At 52.5% G+C, this 19,068-nt stretch overlaps 1 protein-coding gene and 2 long non-coding RNA genes across 3 annotated transcripts in view; all 3 read right to left on the reverse strand.

Moving 5' to 3' along the window:
• LOC125320283 (serine/arginine repetitive matrix protein 1-like) overlaps positions 1-18,546 on the reverse strand; it is a 147,879-nt gene extending 129,333 nt beyond the window's left edge. Inside the window, exons 1-4 of the mRNA XM_048292417.1 lie at positions 18,227-18,546; positions 17,524-18,185; positions 17,097-17,284; positions 15,332-15,452 (exon numbers count right to left, since the gene is read on the reverse strand). Of these exons, the coding sequence (XP_048148374.1) occupies positions 15,332-15,452; positions 17,097-17,284; positions 17,524-18,185; positions 18,227-18,546 (1,291 nt within the window). The remainder of the gene's footprint in view (positions 1-15,331; positions 15,453-17,096; positions 17,285-17,523; positions 18,186-18,226) is intronic.
• LOC125320423 lies at positions 145-9,763 on the reverse strand. Its single transcript, XR_007201109.1, has 3 exons — positions 9,006-9,763; positions 4,763-4,765; positions 145-155 (listed from the first exon to the last, which is right to left on the reverse strand). It is a non-coding gene; the product is annotated as an uncharacterized LOC125320423 (long non-coding RNA).
• On the reverse strand, positions 12,188-15,196 carry LOC125320420. Its single transcript, XR_007201106.1, has 4 exons — positions 14,633-15,196; positions 13,691-14,259; positions 12,979-13,095; positions 12,188-12,599 (listed from the first exon to the last, which is right to left on the reverse strand). It is a non-coding gene; the product is annotated as an uncharacterized LOC125320420 (long non-coding RNA).
• Positions 18,547-19,068: the final 522 nt, after the last annotated feature.

The raw sequence follows: 19,068 nt of genomic DNA on the forward strand, positions 1-19,068 counted from the left end.
TCTGGGGGTAGTGAGATGTTCTTCATGTTGTCTTCATGGGGGGTTTTTTCATGAAAATGCTGCTTCATCGAGTCCTAGCAGATTATCAGCAGATACAACAGGTATGTGTGACACCACATCTGCAGGGTGTGGTAGCCAATGAGACTGGCTCAAGGCTATTTTAAAGCAAAGGACGTGAAATTGTAAACTCCGCAGAAAGGCTTGCATGCCCTAATTTTCTTTTTATTTCTCCCTTATAGGGTAGCTGCAGCTGCTCTGAAGTAAAGAGCGGGTACCAGTATCTCCACAAAAAGCTGTCACATATTCAGCAATGAATATCTGAATTTGACAAGCAGCAAGTGGAGTCCTGGCACCAATCATCTGCTTCAGCGAGGGAACATCTATGAACTCCGGACTTTTTGTTTCAAACTGAAGATTAGTTCCTCTAGGATTATTTATGTTACTATTGAACAGTAGGGTATTTATTCAAAACCTAGGATTAGTTCATCTAAGATTACAAAAGTTAGTCTTGAACTTCTGCAATAAAGAAGTTTCATGGTAAATTCCTTCTCTTCTTGTTGCTTCTATCATATTTGAAGTGGCTTTTTTTCTGGTCTGTTCTTTTCTTCAAGACTTAGGTTTGTCCACTGAAAAAATGTTATCAGTACATGGTGGAAGCCCAGTACCTCTACTGTGAAGCTGTGTGCATTTTAAGAAAATATTGTAGCAAATGGAAATTCTTTATGATACCTACAAGCCTGTTTTCCAACCTTTCTTGTTAATTCAAACTCTTTTCCCTAAGTGAGGTCGAAGGCGTAGAAGTTTGGACAAGCCCCTTCCCAAATCCCCTTGTTCTGGAGGGTTACAGAGGAAGGCACGTGGGCTGCTCTAAGCTGTCAGCTGAAGCAGCTCCCAGGACTGCTTGTAAATCATGGCCTCACCTTGTCAGTGAGCCAAGGAATATCCAGATCCTTTGCAAGTGTTCTGTAAAACACAGAGAAGTGTTGGAGGCAAGGTACTTCAGCGGGTTTTAAAGAGAAATTGGGTTAAAAGATCCCTATGGAAACGCTGTCTGTTAGGTAGCTTTTTAAAAAGTAGTCTGCCACAACCAGTCTTTTCAGAGAGCAACAGATGTTGATTCCTGCACAGACCTGTGGGGACTTGGAAATGTATTCCTTTTCCTAAGTTTCCCACTGTCTCTTTATTCAGCTGATGGGGGAGAGGTGTGGCCAGCAGTGCCGTAACCTTCTTTTGGGGAAGGATATAAAATTGATTGAGGGAAACCAGTATTTGGGAACATTAGAATAGGGCTGTGAATACTCTTTCTTTCTTGGAGGGTGTTTTACAACTTCCTCACATTTCCCATCCTTTTCCACTCATGTTTCCTGACCTTTTCCTCCCCTCATGTTTCTCAAACTTTTCCCCTCCTGTTTCTCACTATTTTCTTCTCACACTTCCTGCCATTTTCTCAGCTCAAGTTTCTCTGATTTTTTCCAGTCGTACTTCTCACCTTTTCCCCCTCTTGTTTCCTGCCTTCTTCCCTCTCAAGTTTCCTGCCCTTTTCTCTCCTCACATTTCCCTCCCTTCTTTGACTCACATTTCTCACCCTTTCCCTCCTCGTTTCTCACCCTTCTCCCCTCATATTTACTTTCCACCTCATGTTTCATGCCCTTTTTTCACTCATGATGCTTGCCCTTTCCCCCTCATGTTTCTCACTTTTCCTGCCATTTTCTCCCCTCAAATTTCTCTTTTTCCCTTCATGTTTCTCAGCCTATTCCCCTTTGGTTTCTCGCAATTATCTCACAATAATTCATCGGCATCACTGTCCTGGGTAGGAGGTCTATGGTAGACTCCCACGATGGCATCTGCATTATTTGTTTGCCCCTTAATTCTTACCCAGAGGCTCTCAACTGTACCATTGCCCACTGTGAACTGCACACATTCTAAATCTTCCATTACATACAGTGCCACCCCTCTGCCTCTTCTGCCCTGCCTATCCTTCCTGAGGAGCCTGTAACCATCCAACAGGGCACTCCAGTCACAGGAGTCATCCCACCAGGTTTCACATATACCAACGATGTCAAATCTCTGGGACTGTGCCAAAGCATCGAGCTCCTCTTGTTTGTTCCTCATTTTGTGTGCATTAGTGTAGAAACATCTCAGGTGTGGTACATTGAAGCCGACACCTTGTGAAGCAGATTGAGGGATGTAAGTATTGTGTTCATTGATCATTTAGACCAAAAAGGACCTGTGTCCATTCGATGGGTTTTATGAAAAGCTGAAGTGATAAATCCTACTATTGTGAGCAAGGTGAGCATGGAGAAGGGGTTTATCTGCAGCAGCTCCCTGCAGGAACGGTCACTGGCACGTTGCCCTGAACACCTGCAAGCTTCATTTTCCCACTTCAAAACCCATTTTCAGCTTGCACTTGCTGCGCATGCCAGAGCACTGTTAAGAGCCTTGCACAAATACTTCAGGCACAGAGCAAAGCTTTGAAACTTTTAGAAAAGTTCAAGTAGCTCAGTGTGGAGGACCAGACTAAAGCATGTTTTGCCTCAGACATTTTGACTTGTGAAAGGAAAGTTCTGATTAGAAGAAAGGGTCCTGCAGAGGTGGAGCAACGCTGTCCTGAGCCAACTACCTGCTCTGCCTGGAGACTTGAGCTCAGTCCCCAGCCTCACCTCAGCTTTCTGGAGAAGGGCTCAAAGAGCTGCCTGTACATGCGTGACAAAACAGCACAAAACCTCTACTTTACATAGGAGGCTGCACCAGGTTAACTGTAAAAGCAAGCAGATCACACCCCCCTGCTTTCCTTTTTCCTCTCTTTCACTCTCGTTGTTTACTCCAGCTCCAGACTATCCACGTGGCAGGACCAACTGGTGACATTATCTGTTCTGTCACTCTCTTCTCTGCCTTTATTTTTCTCCTCCCTCACTCTGCATGGGCACAGCATGGCTGTCCTGTTCTGCTCCACACTTGGTCCTGAAGTTTACCATGGGAGTGGGGAGCTTGTGGCCGTGTGTTGTGGCTCGTGGGCCAGCACCTTTGAGAAAGTCCTTGTGAGGAGCTGAGAGCTGACTGGAGTGCACTGAGCAAAAGTAAGGGCTCCTTTGTCAGCACTTGTGAAAATCTATCGTACATATTACAGCTGGTGAAAGGGTCAGTGGTTCTGACTCAGGAAGAGGTGACCGGTCTGGAGAGATGGTCCCGAAAGGAATTGCCTTCCTGAGGCCCGGTGTCTTCCCTCAGCTGCTGGCAGGAGGGCCCCTGCAGAGGCTGTCGGCTCTTTAGTGATTGTCAGCTCGTGATTTCAGCTCAGCTCTGCAGGGCAGCCTCCAGGCCAAGCCAGACCAGAGAGAGAGACGAGAGGCTCGTGTGGCTGGTTCCGCACAAAGGTAGCTTTATTGTCGGTCCGTACTCCGGCGAAGGGGAAAGCCAGGGATGAGAACTCTCCCTCTCCACAGGGGCAGAGGGCTAGCTTTTATAGGGATACAGGGGATGAGTAAAGGCCAATGGGTTACAAAGGATCTGCATAAGGTCTCCTAAAGGATTGTGGGTCTGTCTTTTCTCGCATGACTAAAGAAGTGGTTGCCTTTCCAGGGAGTCCTGCTGGGCAATTACGCAATCTCCTTATCTCAGCAGACATCCCTCCAGGGCAGGGGCTGGGTATACCCCACACGTACAAATTTAAGGGCTTGTTAGCCAACACCTTTTCAGTCTAAAGAGTGGCTGGTTGCTGGAGTTAAGGTGACTGTACAATAAAACCACAAAAGCTCCCTGGCATGTGTCTGGTGTCTTATTTCAGCCTGACAAGAATTTATAATGAACATCATGGCCCCTACTGATGGGTTGTGACAAATGGGCCCCCCTCCACACCCTTCCTTAACTGAACAAATTAAACAAAGAAAAACTAAACAAGAAAACCTTTGGTTTACAGCTGGTTCCTTGTGCTATGTGAAGCTTTTCTCCCTCTCAAGCACTCATTGGTGTTTTTCACTGCTTTTCCCCAGCAAAAGTCTTTCCTAGGACAAACCCTTATCAGAAACTTATTTGAGCAGTGCTGGTTCAGGACTGACGCTGCCGGCCCGTTGTGGCGAGAGGCCGTTGCATCCTTCTGGAAAGCGTCTCAGATGAGGCTGCTTCGGCTGGCACCGCACCACTCGGCACTCAGCCTCCGCCCAACAGAGCTGGGCTTCGCCCACAGAAGCCACGCGCACGTACACCACCGGAGAGCTGCCGAATGCGTCACCAAGAATAAACAGGCGGGAGGGGTTCTTCGCGTAGAGTTCCACGGGAGTTTACTGCCCAGCACATGAAGAATTCCAGAAGGACCCAGAATACAGGAGGGTCCAGGGTATGAGGGTGACAAGGGGCAGGGAGAGCATCAGGGACCAATGGTTTGAGGGCACCGGGGCAGTACATAGGCGGGGCCAGGGTACGGGAGCCAATGAGGAAATGCACAGGGAGGAGCCAAGGACCAAGGGCTAATGGGAAAGCGGGGAAGGGAGAACGTTCTAGGACATGAGGTTCTAAGGGTATAGGGGTGGCGAGTTAGCGCAACAATCGGGGAAACAGAACTGGGGTACGTTAACATAAAGTGACAGAGCACCTTGGGAGAGGCCCTTTCGGTCACCCTGCCTTAAGGATTACCCCAGGGGGTTGATTCAAACTTCGGGGTTGTCTCACCATCCCCAGGCCCCTGGCCCACAGGCCGCCCCTGCCATGGGGGCAGCCACTGCAAACACAGGACAACTCCAGTCATGTTCCTCAACACAGAAGGTACGAGCTTTGCCAATGTCTCATGGGAAAATGCTGAGCTGTGCTGCCTCCTCAGGAACATATTCCTGCAAACAGGTAAAGGTGGCAAGCTGTTTAGCCATAGACTTTGTTGTTGTTAAATACTGTGTAGCGTGAAATCACTAATCTGTCGCAACTATTTGCTTCAATATTTGCTTTCTTGCATTTTCTTTTTCCCACTATTGAACTGGTGTAATTTCTGCTCCGTCATCACAACATCTACAAAGACATGGTGGGCTTAATTGTAGTGAGGGATTTTTTGAAGCTTCCATTTTAAATGCTTGGCACTGGCCGTTGTAGAAATGAAATCACAGCTCCTACCTGGCAGGCCCACCACAGGCTTGTGGTTGGATTAGTCCATAGTTATTCCCAGGCACTTTGTCTTTAGAGCGAGTTAAGAGTGGTTTTTGCAGCTACTAATTCTAACTTTTGTTTCTGTGAAATGATGCTGTAGTGATTGTTCAGAGCAGCCACTTCTCCAGATGTATTCAGTCGTGGTGTTCACTATCTGGAAAACATTAGCAGTTAGTCTCGTGTTCTCTGCATCTTCCTGTTGCCGCTTAGCTGCTCTGTTTTCCTTCCCTGTGGATCACGCTGCCTTGCTTTCAGCCGTCACCCCCGCTGCCTTTGTTGCATCTTCTAACAGGAACCGCAGTGCACAAAGTAGGTGATGCTGCTGGATTAAAAGCTTTATTTGCTGTTTTGTTTCTTTTGGCAGATGTTGAAATGTGTCACCTAAACAGGAAGGGTAAGTCTGGGTTTAAAAGCAAATTGGTTCTAAGGAAAGCAGATTGGGGGTTGTATTACATTAGAGAATAGTCCTGAAAACACTAAAAGCCATGCCTCATTGCCAAATCAGGCAGTCTAGAGAGGAGGCTCTATTTTATTTGTGTCAAGCCAAGAAGCAATTTTAAAGCTGATTTGACACCATGTGGGTGTAAATTTACTAATTTTTGCCTTGTGCTGTATAGTGCACAGCTCTGAGATTTATGGCCTCATCTCTTTTAAGTTTGCAGACATGAGTGATCGTACTGCATTTGGTACTGCTGGGCTGTGAGTAAAGGTTGTAGCACAAAGCTCCTAAATCACGTACCACTTCCTTCTGTCCACAGGGAATGTCTGGTGAATCCTGGCAGCAGTCGTATAAGACCAAGGAATAGGGAACAAAACACAGCTGCCAGAGTTGCTTCACTGTGAGGGCAAAACGCAGTCCAGTGGAGACCACCAGGCCAGCGCAGCCTGCCCTGCCCTGCCTTCAGCACCGTGCGGAGCCGTGCGGCACCCCTGGCAGGCAGCCGGCAGCCGCAGGTGGGGCTGTGGCACGGGGGCTCCTGAGAGCTGGCGCGGCGCTGGGACAAGCCGCCCCAGCCCTGGCCCTGCCCTTCTCCAGGCTGCGGGCAGCAGCGCAGGCTCTCTGTCCCTGCTCAGCTGGCTGCAGTGGCCACCGCCCCGCAGGTGCCCTTGCCCGTCCAGGGGATGTCCTCGCTCAGGGTGCCACAGCTGCACAGCCGCACTCGGGGGACGAGCGAGCGCAGCTCGGCCGGAGCAGAAGCTCGCCTTACCTTCCCAAGCTCACCTGAGAAGTGAGCGGCCAGGTCATCCTCCCTGGTCGGACGGGGCTACGGCAGGACCGTGCTCGGGATCAGCCCGCAAGAAGCCAGGTGCGCTCGCAGAACAGCACAAAGGGCCGGCGGCCGGGTGCCAGCCAGCCCTGGCAGCCTGAGCGTGGCACACAGCTGGCAGCCTCTGGCCCACCGGCCTCTCTGCCCTGCGCAACAGCAGTCCTGCCACTGGCCACAGCAAGGACGTGCCAGTGTCGCCAGTGGCTCCCCAGTGCCTCTGCGTGCTGAGTAGCACCGCAGACAATTCCTCCCTCCTAGCCACACATGCCTGGCACGGCAGCGCAGCCAGACGTGGGTGAAAGGCAGCCATTCTCACATTTGCCAGGTCCTCAGTCAGCCTCTCCACCCTCCTGGCACTCAGTGTCCTCCTCGGGGCAAGAGAGAAGTGGAAGGAGGTGAGCGGTGATGTCTCTGCAGCTCGGCTGGGGGAGCGGTGCTCAGGCACCGAGCCCAGAGCAGGGAGACACTCACTGCACAGCCCGGCTCAACTCCTTCTCCAGGGCTTTCATGGATGGGACACAGGTCACTCGGGCTCCCTTGGTCCTGTGAAGAGGGAGAGAGCTGGGTGACCCCCAAGCTGCCTCTCCTCTCTTGTCAGGCAGCTCTGCCTGAGAGCTGCCCACAGCTGCAGGGGCAGCTCTCCCCAGCTGGCGAGCTGTGTTCCCCTGTCCGGCTGCTCCTGAAGCCCTCCCCAGCTTACCCCTGTGGGGTGCCCACCCACAGCTCCTTCAGCACCTGGAAGCCTCAAAAAGAGGCGAGCACAGGCCCTGCTGCTCCCCAGCCCGAGGGCAGACGTGCACCTGCCCGGTGCTGCGGGAAGGACACAGGGGCAGGACGAAGCCCCATGGTGGGGGTAGGACAGAGTTGCTGCCCAAGCCCTGGTTCCCTCTGACGTGCCCCAAGCAGAGGCTTTCACCCCTCCCTTCTGGGGACCAAAGAGTGCCTGGGGGATGTAGGACGTGGAAATACCCACATCCACTCCCTGCCCAGGCTCGGCATGAAGGGCAGAGGTCATTCCCAGGCTGGTGTGTGCATGGCTGGAAACCTCTCCTGCCCTGCCATGGGCAGTTTTGTAGGGTGTTAACATAGAAGCCAATGGGGACACAGCACGAGTGCCAAGAAACTGTATAAAAGAGGCTTTGTAGAATTAAAGATGCTGTTTGCCTTCTGAACGGAGTTGGTGTGATTGAATCGTGAGTGTCACATCCGTCTCAACTGTGACACTCTGCTGCTTTTGGCTCTCTTGTGGATGCATTCTTCTCCTTCAGCCTTGTTTTTTTTTTTTTTCCTAGGCCTGAGATAATTAAAGAATGGGTTTTCTCTTTATCTAATCTTAGTGGTTTAACTTACAGTCCAAAGTCCCAGTCAGGTACCTTCAGGGAGGCTTCTTTGGTTGTAGCTTCTTTATACAGTTCTTGTTGTAGTGGGCAAAACTCTTTTGTCTCAATGTTTGAGGCATGAACTCTTTCAGTCTCTGAAAAGGGGTTCTAGAGATGGAGCACAACTCACAGATAAATAACCTCAGATGAACGTTTCATAGACGAGACAGGTTCTATTACCCACAGATCGACAGACCTGTGAGGAATTGGGTGCCACAGCCTGTCACAGACTCGCCAAAGCGTAAGGATCAGTGAAGAAATAGGGACAAACGTCAGTGCGGTCACTAATCCTGGAAATGAGAAGGGCCCCAAAGCCAATGTCAGTTTAAAAGGGAAATTTATTACAGATTGCTATGACTGCACTGCTTATATAGAATGACCAATTTCAGTTAAAAGCTGGCTGCAGAATGGTACAACTCTGCTGACTACAGATAAAGATACAAATGTCCATTTCAGTTCCTACAATCAAGTATGTTACAGGTTACAAAGTAGTGCCTCTATATTTATAGATATATATGTATATGTATGTATATATATAAAGAGCCAAATGATCTCAATGTCCTCAGAGCAGAAACTAAACTGTACAATACTACACGTGTGTACACTGGACTTTATACATGTATAAATATAACAATCTATGGTATATAAATATATTGATACCTGTATAAAAATAACTCTACACAGAGTGTACTTTTACATAACTATCCAAACACCAGTGTCCCCATCTAAACTTCCACACAACTGTAACTCAAGAAACAGGACCGTGTAGCTATCGAGCTCTGCACGTACAGAAACAGACCTCGAGACATACAGAAACATAACTATGTACAGGCACAAAGGTAACTGGGTACACGGATGGGTGGCACAAGATAGAGAGGGAACGCGGCCGGCCCATTTCCCCCCGCTCCCCCTCGGTCGCTCGGTCCTGCGCAGAGCGGCCCTTCTGGAAACGCAGAGCAGACGCAGATGTGGGAAGCAAAGGGAATGCTGAGTCACTTGCAGCGTGCCCTCAGCCCCGCCACAGCCTCAGCACACCCGCAGCCCCCCAGTCCCTTCAGACCCTCCAAGCCCATCGGCCCCCCAGTGCTGCCATCGCCCTCAGTGTCCGGGGTGCCCTGAGCCCCGCCGGCCCTCTCAGCCCGTGCCTTTTCCCTGTCCTCTCAGCCCCCACCATCGCCCTCAGCTCCCGCAGAGCTCCGCTGCTTCCCCTCAGCCCCCACCGCCTCACCGTCCTCTCAGTGCCGTAGGCACCAGCAGCAGCTCAGCAGCGCGGGGCCTTGGGCGGCGCTGTCCCTGCGGCAGCCCCGGTGCCCTCCGCCTTCCCGGCCCTCCAGCGGCTCCTCGGTGCCTTGAGCCCCGCGGCCCCTGAGGGGGACGGTGCCCGGTGCCACCGGCGGTTCCCGCCGCTCCCGTCAGCTGCGGCCAGCCGGGACCTGGGGCTGAAAGCGCTGCTCGGCCCGGCCCCGCTGCCAGCACGGACCCCAGCATGGAATAGTGCAATTTACTGTAATGCAGCACTGCCAAAAAATGATCCCAAAAGGATAAGTTAAGCACTAGACCTAATCATTACTACAAAAGGTTGCCTCTAGTGATTAAGAGAGATACATCTCCAGATACCCTAATCCTTTCCCCTTCATCCAGATCCACACATCGGCTGGGGGAAGCTGTCCCAGCAAAGCCCTGCAGAGCCACGGCCGGCAACGGGCACATCCTGCGGTGCCTCCACCTTTGCCGGCCACGAGGCTTCCGAGGGCGCTGTGAGAGTAGCCCGGCTTGGACAGTGCTGCAGGAGCATCTGACAGAACTTCTAGAGCAGGGACACCTGATTTCATTCTCCTCTTGGTTTTCTCCCCAAGCCCAGCCAGGGCTCAAGGAGGAAGCAAAGGAGTTGTCTTGGATCCTACACCCCCAGACAGGCCCAGGTGCGGCCTTGTCCGGATTCTAAATGCCAAAGGGAAATACCTGTTTCCCCAAGGAGCGGATACGTAGATCCTATTGCTAATAGTACTTGATTAATGTGTGGATATATAGATCCAGCTGCTGCTTGTGTCCTTACAAAGTTGATGCCAAGGCAACAAGATACTGTTTGAGCTCTGCAAAAAGCTGTAGCTATGCAGAAAGAAGTAGTTAGTCTGTAACAGGGTATGTGCATGAAGCACTTGTAGAAATCAGCACATTTAGCAGAACAGGCTAACTGCAAAAGCTAACCACCGCCTATTTGAGCAGCCAATCTTAGAGAGCATGCACAGGGAACAGGGGTGAGAAGTTCAAGCCCGAGGAAGACTTATGAGCCTTCATCAGAAACGACCACCAGGAGGCTGATGACCACCTCATGCAGAAACCACGCATGTGCTGCAAGGGCTTGCATAACCATGTGATTAGAAAATGTGTTGCAATGTGAAGGATAGGAAAGTAGAATGTGCACATTAAGGAAAAAAGTATAAAAGCTACTGCTGTGTCAACTAGTGAGGACGAGTGAGTTTGTGGTGGAGTTATCCCCCTCACTCCCGCCGTTGAATAAACAAATACCTGCTCTGTAGGCCTTATACTATGGGGTACTGTTTTCTGGCCTAGTTTTTGGGCATCAAAGTGCACCAGTAGGGTTGAGTTGTTGAGCACGTGCACAGTTCCCTGCAATGCCTCCTGTTCCTGCTAGCTGTACATCCCATTGTCTCCTCTGCAGAAGAGACAGCCCATGAAAACAAGGCCAAGTTCTTACCTACTTTTCTTTTCCCACAAGACTTGTTTGTCCCAATGTTTTCTGAGGGGACTGCGTTTTCCTCTCCTCAGCTTTCTTATTTCTCATTCCACAAAATAAGAGAGCTGAAGAAGTTTCAGGCATGTGAGTGCCTCATCTCTCTTTCCCTCTAAAGGCTCTGCCTCACGGAGCCCTGGTGACCTGCCAGTGCTTTGGCACGGGAGTCATTCATTCCCTAAACACGAGGGCAGTGACTTCAGCTGCAAAGCCTCTCTTTGGAACGGCATTGCTGTTACCCTGCAGGCTCCATGGGCACAGGGTTTGTGTGAGCAGGGCGATCACAGCCTGTGTCCTGGAAACAGATCCAGCCAAATGAGCAGATCCTGCTGTCTCCTGGTACTGCTGATCCCAGCAGCAAGTCCCCTGCGAGTTCCTTCAGGGAACTTCACTCAAAGGGCTTCCATCACTTCAGCACTTGTGAGAACTTGTTGCTTCCCAGTTCTCCTGCATCCTTCTGGATTTTGGAGCATGTCAGCACTTGGGTCAATGGCCCTTCCCTCATCCCTGCCCTGCAGCAGTTACAGTCACTGTTCCCTCGCCCTTGCTCCAGACCCTTTGCCAAAGTGCTGCCAAAGGCAGCGCAGCTGGCTCGGGATCCCTGGTTGCTGCTGCTCTCCAGGATGAGCTTCAGAGGGGCACTGGGAGCGCTCCCTAAAGAGCTCCCCGTGGGACGGGGGTGGATTTCTCCTCCCCGGGTGGCTCCTGGCTGCAGTTCTACGCTCAGGGGAGTCCCGTTTTCTCAGCAGGCCTCTGCAGCGAGCCTGTAGCCAACGTGTGGCTCTGCTGCCATCCCAAATGTGCCGTTCCCTTGCCCAGCCTGGCTGCAGCTGGGGGGATCTGCTGGGCACGGCTGGGGATTTTCATGGCCAAAATCCTCCAGCATCATCCCATTTACATCTGCTCCTTCCTTTGGAGAGCACAAATCACAGAACACTCATCTCAGCTGACAAATGTCATTTATTGCCGGTTGCTGCAGCCACACCGCTGATCTACAAACACACGAGAATCAATTTCAGTTGAAAAATGTAATTTATTACAAATTGCTACACCCGCGCTGACAATAGATAACTGTACAGATCTCAGTTAAGATACAAAACTGTCATTTATTTGATTATTACAACAATGCTACGTAAAAATATACAAACATCAACTTCCAGGAACAAAAATTAATTTATTGCCAACCTCTACAACAACTCACTATACACAAAGATCAACTGAAGTTTAACAACTTAATTTATTCCATGTTACTGTAACTGTACAGCCCATATAGAAACACAAAAATATCAACATCTCTCTCTAAATAGCCCTATAGCAAGAACTGAATAAATAGAATTACACATCTATACAACTCCATCTATATTTAAACAGAAACAAATACATATATAACCACCACAACACACAGATACAAATATATTTGTATATATTTATATATTAGTATATATTATATATATATTTACATATATTTATATATATTTATATAATATATAAATATAAATACTCATATTACCTACAATACATACATAAATAGATAGATAAAACAACTGCATCTATACAAATATACAGCTAAACATCCCAACACGTGTAAATATAATTACAGAAATAGATCAATATGCATATAAAAATAGAAAACCAGACATATATACCGATACAAATACCAATGCACCTATTTAAAGAGCCAAATACCTACAACAACATCACTAGAAATAGATACCTAGATAACTGTATAAACAGGAAATAGAACTGGACAGAGATATGACAACATACATATATACTTAGATACATATATACACATACATGTAACGAGAAACATGTATGTATATATCTACACATTCATATATAGAAACTACATCCATTCATGTAACAACATACACATAGAAATATACCTATGCAAATAGCACATACGTAAATATCAATAATATTATCACGCTCTACATGCAAGTCCATTCATCTATAAGCAGAACTATAAGCAGAGGGATTCCAGCCGCCCCATCTTCAAAGCCTCTCCCTCTGTCGCTTCCTCCCGCGCAGAGCAGCTCTCCTGGACAGGGACAGCAGATGGGACACCTGGCAAGCAAAGGGAACACTGAGTCAGGATCGGGACGTTTCCCTTGGCGGCACCTGCACTTCCATCAGGGAAGAGGAAATCTCAGAGCCTCCCCAGGAGGCTTAGAAAGAAAAAGCAGGCCCAGCGGGCCAGGCTGGGGCGAGCGCAGCCCCGGCAGGACCGTCCCGCAGCCCCCGGCAGCGCGGCACAGCCGGCACCGCTCCCAGGCCCTGCCGGCACAGCTGCCTTGCCCAAGGACAGCCCCTGTGCCGCCCGGGGCAGCCGCACTGAGCGGCCCCAGCACGGGCAGGGCCCGCTCCTGCCCAGCCGGCCAGTGCCCGCGGCCAAAGCCCACGCCAGCCTCACGCCCACCCTGCCTCAGCGGCCCTGGGGCCTCACCCAGGGTCTCGGGCGGCAGCAGCAGCAGGTCCCCGTTCGCTGCTCTTGCTGGCGGCCTTCAGCTTCTCCCTGCTGGCTCCCGTCACTCTCCGGCTCTTCTCAAGGACCTCAGGGCAGCTGGGGCAAAAGCGGAGGCTCTGGAATTGGTTCCAAGGGCTGGCAGAGCCGCAGGCCCGGACGCCACTGTGCTCCCTGCTGGCCCCCTCCATCCCCTCAGCAAACCCCCAGTCCTGCCAGTTCCTCAAATTTTTCTCACGCCCCCCTCACTCCCTTCAGACCCATCGAGTCCCCTTAGACCTGCCACCCCCCTCAGCCTGTGCCACTTCCCTTGCGGAACTTCTACCCCTCAGTCCCACCATTCATTCCCCAATTTTCCCAGTTCCCTCAGCCCTACTGTTCCCCTCAGCTCCCTCTAGAGCCCTTGGTTCCTGCCACCCTGCTCAGTCCTCCCAGTTCCCTCAGTCCTAACACCCCCCTTAGCCTGTGGGGACACTTCCCTGTCCCCTCAGTCCCCACCATCCCCACCCAGCAGCTCCTCCACACCTCTCTGCTCCACCATTCCCTTCAGCTCTCCCAGTCCCTTCAATCCCCACCATTCCCCTCTGCTCCCCCACCATCCCCCTCTGCTCCCCCACCATCCCCTCAGCCCCACCAGCACCTCAACATCAGTGTCACCTTCAGTGTCACCTCTCCCCAGCCCCCTCTGGCTCACCGTCCTCCAGCAGCTCCTCAGGGCACAGTGCCTGCGGCCACCGGCAGCTCCCACCGCTCCAGGGACACCGGGGCTGCAGCTGCTGCTCCGCCCGGCCCGGCCGCCAGCTCGGAGCCAGCACAGGAAGAGGGGACAGAGGGGGCACAGAGGCAAAAGCAAGAGGTGAGAGACGAAGCAGAGTAGAGAAAGAGCTTAAAAAGCAGCCTGTATTTATTCAAATATCTATCAATCTATCTAAAGCTCCATATACCTATAGCTATATAAATATAACTATGCCCATTTATAACTATATACATATATAAATGTAACTTCACATCTTTAAATGCAACTACATATATAAAAAATAACTTTATACATCTACAACTACAAATATATATTTAACTACTCAGATCTGTAACTACAACTATCTAGACATTTAAATTCAACTACATAAATCTATGAATATAACTACACCTCTATAAATGCAACTAGAGACAGAGGGATTGCACCCGCCTAATGATCACAGGCTCTCCCTCTGTCTCTTCCTCCCATGCAGGACAGCCCTCTTGGAGAGGTCGATCAGATGGAATCTGGGAAGCAAAGGCAACACTGAGTCAATACCGGCCCTCATGCGCATTTCCCTTGGGCAGCAATTGTCCTTCTATCAGGGACTGTAAAAGATGGCCTGAAAGGGCCATCACTTGGGAATTCACTTGGGAATTTGAAGGTTGCTCTTTAAAGAACAGGGATCCTTTCAACTTTTCAAAACCTCCAAAGGTTTGAAGTGTCCCAAGAGAGTCTCAGCACCCCCAGTGCAAATGGCACCCACGAGAGCCTGAAGCACAGACAGGCCCAGCTCCCACACAGAAGCCCAGCCTTGCTCTTTCTCTGTGCTGACAGAGACACCTCAGTCCTCACTGGAATGGCTGAAGCTGAAGGGTGCTGTGAGCTGTGAACCATTACCTGGGACCTACAAACTGCCCTCTGCAGTGAGCAACAGCGGCTCCAACTCGACCATCAGCTCTGGCAGAAAGAGCTGGGAGGGAAAGAGCTCCCCACGAGGCCTGCAGGCTGCACCAGCTTGGCTAAGGAATGGATCCAAAGTGCTCCCTCTGTCCTCTTAGGTCCTGCTGATCTGGGCTCATTCAGGCTTTTCCTTTTGTGACTGGATTTGTGATTTTTCAATGGGTTGGCCTCTGATGTTCAGCTCCTTGTTTTTCTTGTGTCTCAGGACAGATACCAGCAGACTGGTACTACCTTCAGTCAGTGATTTGAGACCAAACGTTTGGACTTTTAGCCTGATGTTTTGCCCTTTTATTTCCTCTGTTCCTTCAAGAGTCCTTCGGCCCGGCCTCCACCCTGCAGCAAATTCATCCAAGGACTTCACAAAATTGGGACAGCCAGGTTGGTGACACAGCTCCCACAGGTTGGGTTTATTCACGGCTCTCTGGCCACAGCACAGCACTCGGTGTCAGCGCCCCTGGAGAAGCGTGGAGGGCAGGGCTCGGGGAGGCTGTGCCAGGGCAGGATTTGACCTAAAGGCGCCAGGAAGCACCAGCCCTGCAGACAAGAACTCAACTCTTCTCATCTCCCTTCCTGCCAGAGGCAGGCTCAGAGCAGCCGCCTCAGAGCTCTCTAAACCAGTGTGGGCTCTCTCCTTACCAGGCTCCTCGGGCTCTGGGGAACTGTTCCTGCAGCTCTCGGTGCCAGGCGAAGCTCCCTCTGCTGCAGCCCTGTTCCCAGCCTCCCCTCCTGAAGACTCGGCAGCAACATTAGCATTCCCCTTGAAAGAAAACCAGAAAGAAAGAAACCCAAAGATCACTCACTATTTTCTTGGAATCACATCAGGGATACAACAAATCTTCTTCTCCACTCCCAACAGGAGGGGAACGCTGCCCAAACCATTCACGTGACAATCGTTTGAAACTCAGGATTCGTGTGACCAAGGTGCAACTGAAGCTCTTACAAAATGACCTTGGAGGCAAACGGTGAACTCGGAAAACCAGGAGACACCAAGGGAGGGGACGTGCCCTCACACTCTGAGCCTGGCTTCTCCCACCAGCTGTAAGAAATCAGCCAGCAGAAAGCCTGGGGCCCTCCTGCTTCCCAACACGGCCATCAAACAGGGGCAGAGCTCGCTGCCAGCACTGCCCAGGGCTGGGTGCTGCAAACCTGCATGCAAAGCACACATTTCTGCCTGGCACTCTCACCACCCCCCACCCAGCCGCTCAGACCATCAACCACAAGGCGGTGCTTTTTGGAGCCCTCTGCTGCTGCCCCGTATGGATGATCCGGGCAAACGTTTATGGACCTAGGGTATTTCCAGCATCAAATTTTCCAGTGCCAAAAGTCTGTAAATCTGGAGGGTACCAAAAAAACCAACCCAAAAGACATGAAAAGCCAGACAACCAAGTTGTGTTTCCTAATTCCACTGAGGAAGGAAATGCCCAAGATTAAGCACCTGCAAGTTACCTTTAGACAGAAAGATATTCTCACTATGACCACTTCCAGAATATTCATCTCCTCTGCAACAGCCTGTCCATCAGAATCCTAAAGATTCTAAAGATGGTCCAGAGCTTGCAATATTTCCTTTTATTAGGGAATAAAATGCCTTTAAAAACTGCTGTGTGGGGGTTTACAGAAGACATCACACTTGGGAATAACATATTGGTAAATCCAAAAAGCCCCACTCCCCACCTTGAGTCTGCCCTTCCTCAACCATAAATGTACTGCAGGCAGTGGGGCTGCACACGAATAGAAAGAGAGACATTCTCTGGCCAACATGTAGAACAGCCTGCAAAAAGGCCTGTGCCAACACAGACACTCCAGGCAAGTCTGGGAAGAGGCAAGAGTTAAGAGAAATGGGATTCCTAATCCCAAGACTGCATCTGTCAAACAGAAGGAGCAGAAAGCTGCAGCTCCAGCCCATCCCCAAGCACGGCTCTGGCAGCGCCTGCACGCTCGGCACGGCTCACACAGCAGCAGCAGCAGCAGCTGCAGCCCAGCCCTTGCTTTGCCTCGGCCTTCCCACCCAAAACAGGCAGAGCCCACGTCTGCCGCTCTAACAGAGGCACCTCTCGCATGCCCCTCCCTGCAGGGGACACTTTGCCTTCAGTGGCAATTCTCCCCACACTCTTCTCTTCTGTCCCACCAAACAAAGCCTCTTAGAACCTACAGAGCATCACCACAAATGCCCCTGCACCAGGGATTCTTCCCAGCAAAAGGAGCACCCAAACCTGGCCACCACAGGATCACACCTCTCATCCTCACTAAGGGGGGAGACTTTGTCATCCCTCTTCTTTTAGAAATCTTGCTTGACCAACAAGAATTCAATCACTAAATAATCATGAAATCAACTAAAGAAGCCTTTGCAGCAATGTTCAAAAGCTCTCAGCCCAGCCCCTTCATTCCCATCCAGTGGGGTTACCTGAGCAAAGGGAGACCTTTCAGCCACGGATCTCCTCATCTCCCGAATCATTGCCTCGACCTGAAGGCCCAGATCCGCTGAAGGCAATTCCTCTTGCCCAGGTGCATTCCGTGTCTTGCTGGAGGTCGTCGATGCTGCACAAGCAGCACTGCCAGGTGGAGCACTGGAGGCTGAACTGTCCGGTGTGGCTGCACGAATCCAAACACATTGGTCAGGCTCCAGAATGTGGCTTTGGGACACAGAGCTCGATTGCTGCCTTGCAGCAAACATCACAGGAAGCACACAGGAAAACCAGACAGAGATTCTTCCGGCTTTCCAGGTCCCCCTTCCTAGCAGGTTTGACAATTTCTGTCTGGGAATGACAGAGCGTTGTGAGGAAATACTTCAAACGGTCACTTTTCACGACCTTTTGGAACACTTTTCCTACCTGACGGCTTGCAGGCTGGGGACTGCTGCTCCGTTTGGAGCTGCTCGAAGCTGCCCGGCGGGATCCTGAGCAGCTCCCGCCCGGCCGGAGGCGGCCGCTCCATGTGGGGCTGCTGGAAAGCCCAGGGCGGCAGCCCGGCCGGCGGCGGCTGCAGCCCGTACAGCTTCTGGAGGCGGCTCAGGCCCTCCCGCCTGACCGGCAGCAGCGGCTCCCCGCAGAGCCCGAGGAGCTCGCAGGGCGGGATCCTGGGCACCTCCCGCTCGGCAGGCAGCGGCCGCTCCCCGTACAGCTCCTGGAAGCGGCTGGGCCCGTCCCGCCGGGCCGGCTGCGGCCGGTCCCTGTGGAGGAGGTGGAAGCCACAGGGCGGGTGCCGGGCCAGGAGCGGCCGCTCTCTGGGGGGCTGCTGGAAGCGGCTGGGCCGCCGGCTGCGCAGCTCCCGCCCGTCCGGCAGCGTCCGCTCCCTGTGCAGGGGCAAGAAGCCGCTGGGCGGCCGCCCCGCCGGCAGCGGCGGCCGCTCCCGAGGCAGCGCCTGGAACCGCCCGCGCCCCTCCGGCCCCGCCGGCCGCGGCCGCTGCCGGGGGCGCTGCTGGGAGCCGCAGGGCGAGCGCCTGCGCCGCTCCGGCCCGGGCGCCAGGCGGTGCTTGCTGGCCGTGCTCCGGCGCCTGATTCTCGCAGCAGGAGGTGGGGGCGGTCGCGGCGAAACCAGGGGTTCCCATAGTGGACGATGGCCCCGGCATCGCCCGGCACAGCCGCGCCAGCCCGGCCCCGCCCCTTGTAGAAGCCGTAGCGGTTCAGCTGCCGCACGATGCTGCGGAACTGCGTGGCTCTGAAGGTGCGCGGGGCCGGCCCCTGGACGCCGGGCGGGCTGAGCAGCTCCTGCTCAAAGAGGGCGCGGTCGATGAGCAGCCCCCGGCCCTGGGTGTCCCAGCGCACGGAGCGGACGCGGGGGCTGTTCGCCAGGCGCCACAGCTTGGCGGGGAAGGTGCGGGCGTCGAGCCCGGCGGGCAGCGGCAGCTCGGCCATCGCGCCTGTCGCCCACTGGCGCCGCAACGGCCGCAGCGCAACGGCCGCAGCTGCAGCGGCGGCGCGCGGCCTGAGGGGGGCGCTGCGCTCGGCCCCGCGCGGGAACGAGCGGCACAAAGCCGGGGCTGCGGGCACAGCGCGGGCGGGGCGGCTCCCGGGGCGCTGCCCGGGCACGGCACGGACCGGCACGGGGCAAACCCTTGCTTTCTCTGCCTGGAATCGGCCTTCTGGCCTTGGTGTGCAGCACGACCCCAAACCACCAAGGCATGCGCAGAGGGGAACTTTCGGAGAGGGGTCCAAACTGAGGAATCCCGTGGGAAACTCGGGTTCCTCTTTGTCCAGTGAAAGCAAAACCGCTCTGTGTTCAGCATAGCTGAAGTGAGGAAAAAGGTCTTCGACTGTGTAGCTTCACTATTTAGGTTGGGGTTGCAAACAGAGTTCTCCACTTCAAAGCACACGGGTCAAATGGGACAAGGGGAAATGATGACAAGGAGAGGCTTGAAGACATTCTTTTTGCCTCTT

Source organism: Corvus hawaiiensis, chromosome Z, assembly GCF_020740725.1.
Source record: "Corvus hawaiiensis isolate bCorHaw1 chromosome Z, bCorHaw1.pri.cur, whole genome shotgun sequence".
Lineage (NCBI taxonomy): Eukaryota > Metazoa > Chordata > Aves > Passeriformes > Corvidae > Corvus > Corvus hawaiiensis.